This window comes from Colius striatus, chromosome 11, assembly GCF_028858725.1.
Source record: "Colius striatus isolate bColStr4 chromosome 11, bColStr4.1.hap1, whole genome shotgun sequence".
NCBI classification, from domain to species: domain Eukaryota; kingdom Metazoa; phylum Chordata; class Aves; order Coliiformes; family Coliidae; genus Colius; species Colius striatus.
Window position 1 is genome coordinate 29144891 of NC_084769.1, and position 12412 is coordinate 29157302.

The window sequence follows — 12412 nt, forward strand, 5'->3', positions numbered from 1 at the left end:
GTAGAAATTTAAGTTCTTAAGTGTTAGGTGGTGCAACACTTGCACTTAAGCCCTCTTCTGAAATTACAAAAAAGTTTATAGGTTTTCTAGCATTTGTGAGAAGGTGGGTACTTCAGGGAAGTTGTCCAAGATATGTAGGCACTACCTTGTGAAAAAACCCCTGAGAGGGATATGATTTTGATGCCAGTGTCATTACAGACTGGTATTTAAGTATTGTCGTTTTGAGAGAGAATGGTGGATCTTAACCCTTGGGGTTTAAAGAGCAACAGTAAGATTGCTTTCAGGCCTGAGCCTTTGTTCATGTTGCAACTATTGTTTCAAAGAGCATTCTTCAAGGTTAGAAGTTCAGTTGTGCCAAAGCAGCCTCTCTGTTGTTAATCATTAAAGACCAGGAACAAACCAACAGGAGTTTTTCTGAAATTCTGTATTTTTTAAGCATGAGTTCTTACATATTAGTATGACAATGTATGCTGTTTCAGTATGAAATGCTTTCTTTTAAATAAAACATGTAAGGTTATCTCAGCATATGTGCTATATAGTAGATGTGATCTAAAAATTAGGGATGGCTCTCTAAGGGTAGGCAAAAAAATGAGTGAGGAACTAATACATAAGAAGGCACATTCATTTGTGACAGAACTTGTACTATTATTAGAATGAAGGTCTAGGTAAATATTTTAATGGTGTAAAATACATCTAAATCTGATGTGGATTTCTAATTCCGAAATAGGAGTGATGAAACCCCTTGCTCAGCTACTGAAATGCAAGAGGCAGCTTTTGGCCATCATTTTAGTCAGCAGAACTACATGTAAAAATAGATTTCTCAAAGCAATAAGCTTGTCATTTGGAGATCATATCTATCTTAGTATAACAAAAGATCCATAGGCACTATTAGTCAGTCAAATAATGCTGTTATTTTGTTTGAAGATTTGAAAGAACTTAGTATTTTTGAAGGGATAACACATTATCGTGTTTGGCATGGTTTTACTCTGAAGAAAGTAAAACTAACATAGTACTTTACTTTTAGTGGTGATGATTGGATGGTTGTATAATTCCTGAAAGGCTGAAAAAGTGATTTATGGAAAAATTATGCCCAATCATATAAAATACTGAATGAAATAATGAAAATACATATGATAATAAAACCAATGAAAGTGTTAAAGTTCTGACAGGGATCACTAGAACTGAGATTCCAGTTGCAGCATTCTAGTCCATTTTTACCTTGAAATTTACAGTAAACTAATGACGGATTGGAAAGAAACTGGAATTCCTTATATATATGGATTTTTAGCTTGAAAGAAACCCCAGTAATCTACTGCTTGCACAAGGAGCCACAGCACTTTTAGCATGTTCTTAATCTCTTATTATAGTGACTAAGATAGTAATCTGAGCTTATAGAATGAGGAGAAAAAAGCCCCTCTTTTTCCCTCTCTAAAATTTGGGTTTCAGAGCAGGAAAAAAATTAGACTCAGCCTCTCCTTCAACCTACTCCTATATATCATCAGTAAAGTCTTTGCTACAGAAAAACTTTATGTAATTTTGCCGCTCTGCTGTTGGACTAGCTTATAGCTACCCAAGTGGGAACCCCTGGAGAGTTTTTAAATGATAAACAAACGTATACAAAGGAACTTGATCTCCTGTGTAAGTAAAGACTATGTAGATGTGAACATGTGCATGTATGCAAGTGGTACAAGAAGATGATGTTTACTGTTTTTCCTATGAAAAGATATGGTAAAAGACATCTAGCCCATACATATTCTTCAAAATATATGCTAATCTACATTCTGTTCTTGTTTGATTTTATATTTCTGTCCCAATCTGAACACCATATTTCAGATTATACTTTATATCACTTCATACTTTATATGGCTTTGTATTACACAGTAGCTGATAAGAGAATACTGTGAAATAAACTATCCCACAGATATATTTCTGAAATATTTCCCCTGTCACGGTTTTAGATGATGGTTGTAATCGTAGAATCATAGAATGGAAGTGATCTCTAGAGATCATCTAGTCTAACCACCTGCTAAAGCAGGTTACACAGGAACACAGCCAGGTGAGTTTTGAAAACTTTTAGAGAAAAAGACTCCACAACTTTTTTGCGCAGCCTGTGCCAGGGCTCTGTCACCCTCACAGGAAAGTTCTTCCTTGTGTTTTAGTAGAACTTTTTGGGTTTCAGCTTATGTCCGTTACCTCTAGTCATGTCACTGGATGCTCTCTCTTGAGTTGGAGAGACTAGAACTGGACACAATACTCCAGATGAGGCCTCACCAGGGCAGAGTAAAGGGGAAGGAGAACTACTGGTCACACTCTTCTTAATACACTCCAGAATGCCTTTGGCCTTCTTGGCCAGGAGAGCACATTGCTGGTTCATGTTTAGTTTGTTGTCCACCAGAACTCCCAGGTCTCTCTGCAGAGCTGTTCCCGAGCTTGTACTGGTGCATGGGGTTGTTGCTCTTGAGGTGCAGGACTCTGCACTTGCCCTTGTTGCATCTCATGAGGTTCCTCTCTGCCCAATTCTCAAGCCAGTTGAGAACCCGCTGAATGGCAGCACAGCCTTCTGGGGAGTCAGCCAGTCCTCCCAGTTTGGTGTCATCAGCCAATTTGCTGAGGGTACACCCTGTCCCCTCATCCAGGTCATTGGTGAAGATGTTGAACAAGACTGGCCTCAGAACCAATCCCTGTGGAACTCCACTGGCCACAGGTCTCCAACCTCACTGTGCCATTGATCACCATCTCGATCCACCTCACTGTCCACTCATCCAAGCCACACTACCTGAGCTTTCTGATGAGGATGTTATGGGAGACAGTGTCAAAAGCCTTGCTGAAGTCAAGGTAGATGACATCCATTGCTCTCCCCTCATCTATCCAGCTGGTTATTCTCTCATGGAAGGCTATCGGGTTGGTCAAGCAGGATTTCCCTTCAGTGAATCCATGTTGAGTCCCACTGATAACCATCTTTTCCTTCATGTGTCTTGAGATGCCATCCAGGATGAGCTGTTCTATCACCTCTCCAGGGACTGAGAGTGAGGCTGACTGGCCTGGAGTTTCCTGGGTCCTCCTCTTTGCCTTTTTTGAAGACTGGAGGATGTTGGCCTTCCTCCAGTCCTCAGGCACCTCACCAGTCCTCCATGATGGTTCAACAATGATGGAGAGTGGCTTAGCAATAACATCAGCCAGTTCCCTCAGCATTCATGGGTACGTCCCTTCAGGACCCATAGATTTGTGGGTGTCCAGCTTGCCCAACAGGTCTCTCCCATCCACGTCTGCAAGGGGAAGTCTTCTGTTCTGCAGACTGTCCTACTATCCTCCAGGGACTGGGCTTCCCAAGGGCTGGCCTTGCCAGTGAAGACTGAGGCAAAGAAGGCATTCAGTAGTTCTTACTTCTGTGCGTTCTCTGTCACCTTATTCATCAGCTAAAATACCTGGTAACAACTCACTGGCAGATTTCTGTCCTAATTTTTGTCAGGAAAAATGTTTGTTTCAGGCTTAAATATTTTACTCATTATCTTCATCTCCTTTTGGGTTTGTGGCTTTCATGAGTGGTTGTCTATTATTCATCTGGCTTAGCAAAGTCTGTATTTTGCTGCAGCAGTGGTGTATCACATTCATCTGAATTCAGAACAATGTTTTTGCTAAATTGCAGTGTTCTTTTTGTAATCAATGGCTTGAGCTGAATTTGGTGGAGAACCTGCAGGGCAGCAAATTACTGTCAGGTGCTTTGCAGCAGTTGCTTATGTGTAGAGGCTACATCTGTTAAGTGAGGCACCGTAATAGAAAGGAAGTGTTTTTATATATAGAAGTAATAATTTTCAGAAATAACGGTATTATATCTAATCCTACAAGTTTAACTTTTTTATGGTATTGTAGACCACAAATATGAGTTTCTTTAAATGTAAGAATACATGGTTGATGGCTAAGAAAATTAAAGGATGGCATATGTGTATCACTGAATGGGCTTGATTGGACAAAAGAAAAGCTATAGCAGATAAGCCTGGAATTCTACCAACCTGTCCTGGAGAGCCACCAGATGCCTAGGGAGTGATATAGGAGCATAACAGTCATTGAGTGCTATTTCCTAGACTGATCTCTCAGACTCCAGCAACTTGTGACTCGTGGTCTTCTGTGAACCAGAGCTTGTCTTTTAAATGTAATAGCCTGTGTTGGGAGTTTCTGACCTTGAGGTTATCCAGGTTCTTTTTAATACGTGTACATTTTTAGTATCTGTGATGTGCTGAAGTTTCAGGATTTTGGCATGTTTCAGTATACCATGGTTGATTTTGAAGTATATTTTATTATTCAAGTTAAGTAGCTTGAACCTTCTTAAAAGATATGAGTTTTGCTTATTTAGTTGGTCTGGAATTGACAGTCAGAACAAAATTAGTGACAAAATAAAAAAAAAAGTCATATGGGAAACAAATATTTGTGTATCTCTCTTGCAGGTGATTATTTAGCCTGGATGCTGCTCTTTTTCTAAGAAGTGTTCCAATGGATTTTAAGTAATTTTAAGTAATGTGCAGTTTGTTAGGAAAAGTGAAAAAAATGCTACTCTTCTATCAAACTGAAAAGAAAGACTGCAGTTTTATTTCTAATCTAACCCTGGAAAAAAGGATATAGTCACTTCTTATGTTACCATTTTGCTCAAATTGGCCAAGTTAGCATTTGGGATCACTGGTAGATAGTATTGTTTCTAAAATGACTTGTAGATATCGTTAATGTTACACTACACTGAGTAAATTCTGATTGGATAGTCATTTTTCACCATGTTATGTGTGTCAAAAATGTTATGTCATAGATCTGTAAAGTATAATTTTATTATAGAGAAAAGCCTCAGTCTTCATGATTTGTATGCAAAAATACAGTGTACTAAAAATTACCATGTTTATCTTTGAGCAGGAAAGACTTTGTTCTAAACATACATATATATATATATATATATATAAGAACATAATAAAAACTAGATACTCAAGAAATTCTGTGTTTCTCATTTCTCATGTTTCAGAATAATCTTAATGCAATAGTACGTACTATTTTAAACTTTCCATATAGTTAATATTGAAGTCTTGTTTGTGGCATATACATAAGGACAATTTCAGGTAAATGTTTCATGTCAAAGAGTCTTACAGCAGTATCTCCTGTAACTCTCCACTTAGGAATCTTTATGAGATAAAACTAATTGCAAGTAAATGACTAATTGCAACCGCCAACAAATTTTCATTCTTTTTAAAAAACCTTAAATTAATACATGTGCACGTTGAAAACATGAGGTTTTTGTCACTAACAGATGACTGAAAAGATCCTTGTGGTGCTTGTTCCTTGGTTTCACTGGGCAAAAAAGTGGAGCAGGAGCTGAAAAGCCTCTCCTAGTAGGCAGACATTTAATCTGAGATTCTATGGTTTGGGTTTTGGGTTTTTTTTTGGTTGTTTTTTAAATATATGTGCTAGCTTTCATTCTTGCAGATTCTCAGATCTTCTTGGTTTTTATATTTAAACTGCTTCACTAGTGATTGAGAGCAACTATAAACTCAGTTTGCCAGGCAAATTTTGTCTCGGTGAATTGGTGAACTGATGAGGCAGCTGTTAATACTCGTTTACCAAAGAAAAGTACCAGGGAGAAAACTGTCTTACTTCTATTTTGTTTTAGATATCATCTAGAAATTTTCTTTTAAAAAATCTTATTTAAGATATTGGTGGGTTTTTTTTTTTTTTTTTTTTGAGTAAGCAAAAACCACGCTTTGGGTAAGAGATTGTTTAATGACATTAACAGTCTGTAAAATATTTTGTAACTACATACTTTTTAAAAAGAAGCTTGACAACAAAGCTTTGTGACTCTGTTGAGAGGGAAATTATAATTTTGGGGGCAAAGAATGATAAACTAACACAGGAAACCTGATAGCTGGTTTTAGTCACTACAGCAACTTTTGGAAGTAGCTTAAAAATATGTTGAAGGATTTTATGAAAGATTATGGTTACCTTTGCTGAGATATAAGATGAAAATTGGTGCTACTCTGTATGCTGCAAGAATGGAAGAGGAAAATAAAGAATTTACCTTTGTGGAAGATTTTCCCAAGGAGAACAAAATTGTAGGGTTTATGGGCTTTGGAAGCTGATCTTCATATTTAAGTTATCCTGTAAACTATCTGGAAGTTTGTATGGTTACTGTGACATACCTGAATATTCATTGCGAAGTTTAACTAAAAATAGTGGGTTTTTTAATCTATAGATTAAAGGACGTAATACTCCAACTTTATGTAATTATTAATGTTATGTGAAGTTAATGTATAAGCATGATTTGATTAGAACATTAACAGAGAAGCAGTTCTATGAAATTCAAACCTAATCTCTTTCACCTTGCTGGAATGGTGTCTTCATAAAAAGAAATTCTTGGATCATCTCTTCTTATTTTTCTAGACAATGGATGTGCATGTTTTAAATGTTTACAACAGTGTAGAAATGAGTAAAGAATTCAATTTATATATCCTTCTAAAATTGAACATCCTGAAAGTTAACTGTAACTCCTGACGTGAGACAAACTCATCTTCTTTTTGTTGTATGTTGACACTGCTCCATCTTCTGTGTACTGGTTTAGACACAATACCACATACAAAGCCTTTAATTGTGAAGGGATTACTTTGAAAGTCTTTCATAACATGTGATACAAGCATTGCCAGGATTTACTTATCTAAAAGTATGAATTCCAAATGCTTTAATTATTTCAGGCCTTTTAAAGTAAATGCAGGCAGTGATATAATTAAATGAACAGTATACTGGATTTGTTTTGTTTTTGTTACATAGCCATCTGGTTATGACAAAATATAGACATCTATGTGAATTTACTATTTTTTTTTCTTTTTGTGTGTATTTGAAAGTATAATTTTCAGGTACCATTTGCATTTCTTCCTTTACCCTCTAAAAAAGCAAATTCTTTTGAATTGGAATTTGGTACAAAAGTTTTCATATGCTTATAAAATGAATGAAAATAAGCACATTTTCGATGACTTTGCTTTTTACAGATGTTTGTCACCTTTGTCGCATATGCTCAACGATTCTTTTGACAACTTTAAATGTTCTGCAAAACTGTTTAGTACTCCTGTGTGTTCATGTTTACAGGCTGTACATCTGGCTCAGGCAAGTTTCCAGATTGAGGCCTTTGGCTCCAAATTCATCCTTGACCTCACATTGAATAAGTAAGTTCACAATCTGAGGTTTCTTTTCTTCCTGTTTTTCTTTAACTTACAGTACAAGGTTAGGACATGTGAAATCTCATGATCTGCAGAAAAAAATATGCTATTATGCAAGTTTATGAATACAAAATAACATAGCTTTTTTTAGGTGAGGTAACTGTTACCCTTGCAGCCTCCCATTACATAGATACCTTTAAACTGTTGTCGTTCGTGATAGAATAAATGATGATAGAGATTTCAGTATTAGTAGTGCTTGAAAGCTGTGGATTTTCTTGTACATTGTATTACTTACTAATTACCTGTCAAACAAATGTTATTTTAGTTGCTCAAGTCGTGTGTAGGGATATTGTACATACTTGCATAAATTCCTCCTTTAATGATCTGGAAAACATGCTATTGCTGCTCAAATCCTGAAGTTCCTAATGAATTTGGAATCCAAATGGTTTGTCTATACTGAAGGGTGCAGCTAGAGTCTGTTCAGCAGTAAGACAATTTTACTTAGGTTTCAGGTCTGGAAGACCTGACTTGTAATTCATGTCAAAGGCAGTTTAGTTGTTTGCATCACATGTATATATATCCTCAGCTGAAGTTATGGAACTATGTATTTTTCTAAAAGTTATGAAGTTTTTACCCCTGTAAGTTTACACTGGGAAAGCTTAAGAATAAGGTACAGGTGTAAAAGCAATACTGAACACTGGACAGGTAAAATTACCTACAGTTTTGCTTAAAAGTGCGTTTGCCCCAGCTGCTCTCCTGGAGGCTTTCAGCACACTTAAAGGAGAAACAAAGTTGCAGAAACAATTGCACACTGGTTTAAGAAAACTGCAATGTGTTCCTCTGGTCTTGTTGGTCATGTAATGGAGGTTTGTTATGGAGAAAAATACAAGCTTATTAAATCTAATAGCTTTTCAAAGCAGCAATCTATGGCTTTGTAAAATTTTCTGATCTCTTATATTCACATATTTTGCTATTTGGCTGCTCAGTTATCAGATATTTTGCTACAAAGGTGAACAGGAAACATTTTCTTTCATCCTTGTGTGATTTTGAAGTTAGATTGGTCTTGCAGTTGCATCTTTTAAAACATGACACACAGTCTTGAGTGACTGGCAAAAGATGAGTTAGTAGACAGACAGGCAGTGGCACACCACAAAAGGAGAAAGATAAATGTTTAAAGATAACGGGGTATTCTCTAGCCTCTGGAAAAACCATAGTGTAGTGCAAGACTGTGATGCTTTATGATAGCTGGAGTTGGACTCATGCAGAATAATTCCAGTGGGATAATAATGACACAGTTCTGAAGGGAACCTATATCTATTGAGTTCTAAGCTACAGGGAATTTTTGTTCTCAGTCTACTTGCCTCTATTCTTGTTTGTGTGGCCAGTCAGAGGCGAGACACATAGCCAAGATGGCATTATAAATCAGATATGGCTGGTCATGCAGACCATCACAGAGAAAAAACGTTGCCTTTATTGGCAAACGGCATTCAGTTGAACGAGAATAGAAAGACTGATAAAGTTCTTCTCTAGCTGATGGGAATTGGAAGTTTGCTATTGAAACATGTGCACCAGCCATCTCCTGATTTACAAGCTTTCACAGACTCAAATGTTAACACAGGAGTTAAATTTATCAAACCTTCATGTCTAGGCCTGATGTCTCTTACTTGGTCACTGGCTTAGACCTTAGATCTTTTCAGATACAAGTCTCTTCATAGTTGCTGACTGACTGAAGTTTGCTTGCGTAACACACCTATGCAGAATAGTGAGCAAAGTCACATAGGAAATATTATAAGGAGTACTCAATAAAAAGATAGGACAGACTGCAGTGATCAGGTGCAAGGCTTGGGCCAAAAAAACTTACTGACCTGTAGCTTAAACTGATAACTCTTTTTATGAGATACCTGAATGTCCCATAAAAATGTTTACATGTTGCCAGATCCTAGGTGGACTACTTGTTTGTTCTTTCCCAGAAGACCCATGGTAACCTATTGTTTACCACTTAAGTGTTCTAAAGTTCTGTTTGAACCTCCTCAAGGCCATGCCTTAGTGACTTCTTCTATGGCACATCAGTCGGTGACCTAACAGAGATGGTAACAAAGACCAGAACTTATGTTTCCTGTTTGATAGCGTTTGTGTGTCTGGGTGTTGGTTGCTTTTCATGTCCTAATCTCTTATGCTGAAGGACTGTTAAATATCATCACAAACCCAAAAGCCTTGACTTCCCTATATCCTTGCAATATTGCTCATTGTACAGCTCTGCTGTTTGTCCTTCCTTGTTTATAACGAATGTACACATTTTTTTCCAATTGTGATTGCTTTATCAGCAATCCAGACGTGCAATATCTTTCATATAAAAAGAAAGAGAGAGATATCTACTGTATACCTTACACGAAGAAATTCAGTTCTTGGGGTATCAAGAATTTTCTTACTAGCATTATGTAAGGTCAAGAGTGTTCCAGTGGCTTGCTGGTATCTTTACTGTTTGCCTCTTTATACGTTAGGTTTTCTCCTAGTTTCCTAAGTGGTTTTTGACTCAAATATTTCAGACTCTCTCTGATTCTGCTCCAGAAAATTACCTCAAAAACCTGCCCTACTTTTTGACTCGAAGACAAGTTATAAAACTTCTAACATCATAAATTTTAAATGCTCATATACAATGATGTGAAGAAGATCCATTGTCATATCTCAGTTACATTTATGTGTTCAGCAAAATGCTGCCTTTTGCTGCTATGTTGAATTGTAATGAATATTAGTTGGCTTACAGGTATTACTAATATCAGAAGGAAACAGGGCTGCAGACTTGAGCTGTTATGTACTATTGGCCAAAATCAGTCACTTGTGGAACACATTCAAAATTTAGAGTACTTTTGAAATATGTGTTTGTGTGTTGTATAGGTATGTATATAGTTGTATAGGTTTTGTCCCTGCCCTATTTAGGAAAGTTCTTTGAGTAAATGAGGCTGACATTTGAGGATGGTTGTTGTCTACAAACAGGTTCTTGTTTTCTTTACGTTTTTGGAATTCTGTGGTTGCCTACCTTCTGTATTCCAACTGCTCTTTTTAATTTTTTTTTCATGGAAGTATTATAACCAGGAAGTGAAGAAAATTGGATATTCACTTGTATGAATAACTGAAGATTATTTAAGAACAGGGGTAATATGAAAGTTTCTGGACTATGTCAACATAAACTTTTCCTTGGTGTTTTCTGTCTTGTTATAGTGCAATGACACAAACTGCTTGAAGGAAATACAAGCCTATCAAACCTCTTGAATTCAGTGTGCAGAGACAATTCAAACATGAGATTTGTATGGAGTTTGAATGTGTGATCAATTTTCCAGCTGCACAAGGCCTGCAAGTTTTAAAACAGATTAAATACAATTTGCTATCCTTAAAGGTCATTGTTGGCAGCTTTTTCTCACAAGGGTACTGAGCCACTCTGAAGTTTCAGATATCTTTCCTCTTGTTTCACTTAAGTGTTTGACCAATTTTAGTCTGTCGGTGTGATGTTATTGATGACAATGTATAATAATTGCAAATATGTGGATTATGGGAAAAGTTAGATGAAAACTCTCCACTTTTTCTAATCTGTAATGGGTTAAATAATACTTTTTAATAAAAAAATGAGAGATTATAGGCTACTAGTGGGGTAAAGATTAATCCCTTTTGAGAAGCTAGATTTTTGTCTTCAAACATTGCAGTCAATTCATTTATTGTAACAATTTGAGTAATCAATGATCCTAGTATATCTTAACAATTTTTTTTTTTTCATTTGTATATTATGTACATAAATGTCTCAGGTGCTAACAAATTACTTTTTAGTGATCTCTTTGCTACCAACATGAAAATAGAACTGTAAATACACACCAGAAACTTAATTTCCTATAAAAAACAGTTCAACAAAACTTGTGGATATAATTGGCATCAGGAAGAGGAACAAAGCTATAGATGGCCATTTCATTAGATGACAGGATCTTGGATGATCTAACAAAATGCCATAGCAAGGTCTTAACTGATTTTTCACATCTCTTATGTGCTACTAAATGGTATGTGTCACATGAACAGAAAAATCTGAGGGGTGTTCTGTTAAGTAATTCAACTAAACCAGACTGCTGAGACACTGGTATTGATATTGAATACTTTCAGAATACTTAAAAAAACCCTGCTGCTTGGTAGTAGGTTAGTATAAAGATCATTTAAGTAGTATGCAAGAAAGATAATTCATCTGTAGTCTGGTTTTCTGTAGGCTGTGTACTAAGTTCCTGGAAGCTGACTTAGTTACTTGTATATGAGATATCTTTCAGTCATTTCATAGCCTTTACCTACTCAAATAAAAACATTTCACCAGGACAGTTAGATGCCAACTAGGGTAAGCCACTTCTCACACTGCACCTCTCCTGCTAATGGAAACAGCACTAGTGAAATATGTACCAGGGAAATGGATGTGAATTCTTCAGATACCATCCACTGCTTGTATTAACAGCTGGCCTTTGTCTTCAAAGGCAGTGACTACTAGGAATGGCATATCCCTTTGCTACTTGTTTTGTGTCTCTCCATGTAGCTCAGAAGAGCTGGTGAAACAGGATAGTTTAATAACAATAATTACTTAAGACAAACCAGACAATAACAGAAGAGCTATAGAAATGGACACGGCAGACTAAAGGTGGGGATTTTTTTCATGAGTTTGTTCAGCACGTTGCAATTTGATGTGTTCATCGTAAGGCAGTGTACTAATGTGTCACTAGCTTAAATAAGCTTTTATCTGATGTGATCATGGCTTACACAATTGTTTTAATTAAAGCTTGCACTGTTTCTGGTGATAATAATATTTTTTTTTAAATTTGTGAGTGCATTTCTGCTCAATCAAAATGTAAGTGGATAACCAAAAGGTAGCAAAACACAGTGCAGTGTAGATGAGGCACAAATGTCTTTTCTAAAAATTCAGGAATGCCTTTCAGAGGTAAATTTAGGCATTCTGTAATTGATGATGAAGAAAGAAGAGGTATTTTGTGTTGTGGACAAAGGTGTGCCTGCTTTGTGAATGAGTTCTGTATCTTATTCCTCAGGCACTTGTGCCTACTTCTAGATGTGCTCTTAATCTCTGTATTCCAGGCTTTTCTTTTTGATTACATTTACACCTACTGGTAAAATTACAGTGCTCTTCTGTGTATCTGTCTTTGATGTAAGGAAAAATGTTTGGAAGTTATTTTGGTTAAGTGTGATTTTGTGTGTGT

At 36.4% G+C, this 12412-nt stretch overlaps 1 protein-coding gene across 1 annotated transcript in view; it reads left to right on the forward strand.

Annotated features, from left to right (window-relative positions):
• ADAM23 (ADAM metallopeptidase domain 23) overlaps positions 1 to 12412 on the forward strand; it is a 70357-nt gene that overhangs the window by 5871 nt on the left and 52074 nt on the right. The window contains 1 exon segment of the mRNA XM_062004835.1: positions 7111 to 7187. Within this exon segment, the coding sequence (XP_061860819.1) occupies positions 7111 to 7187 (77 nt within the window).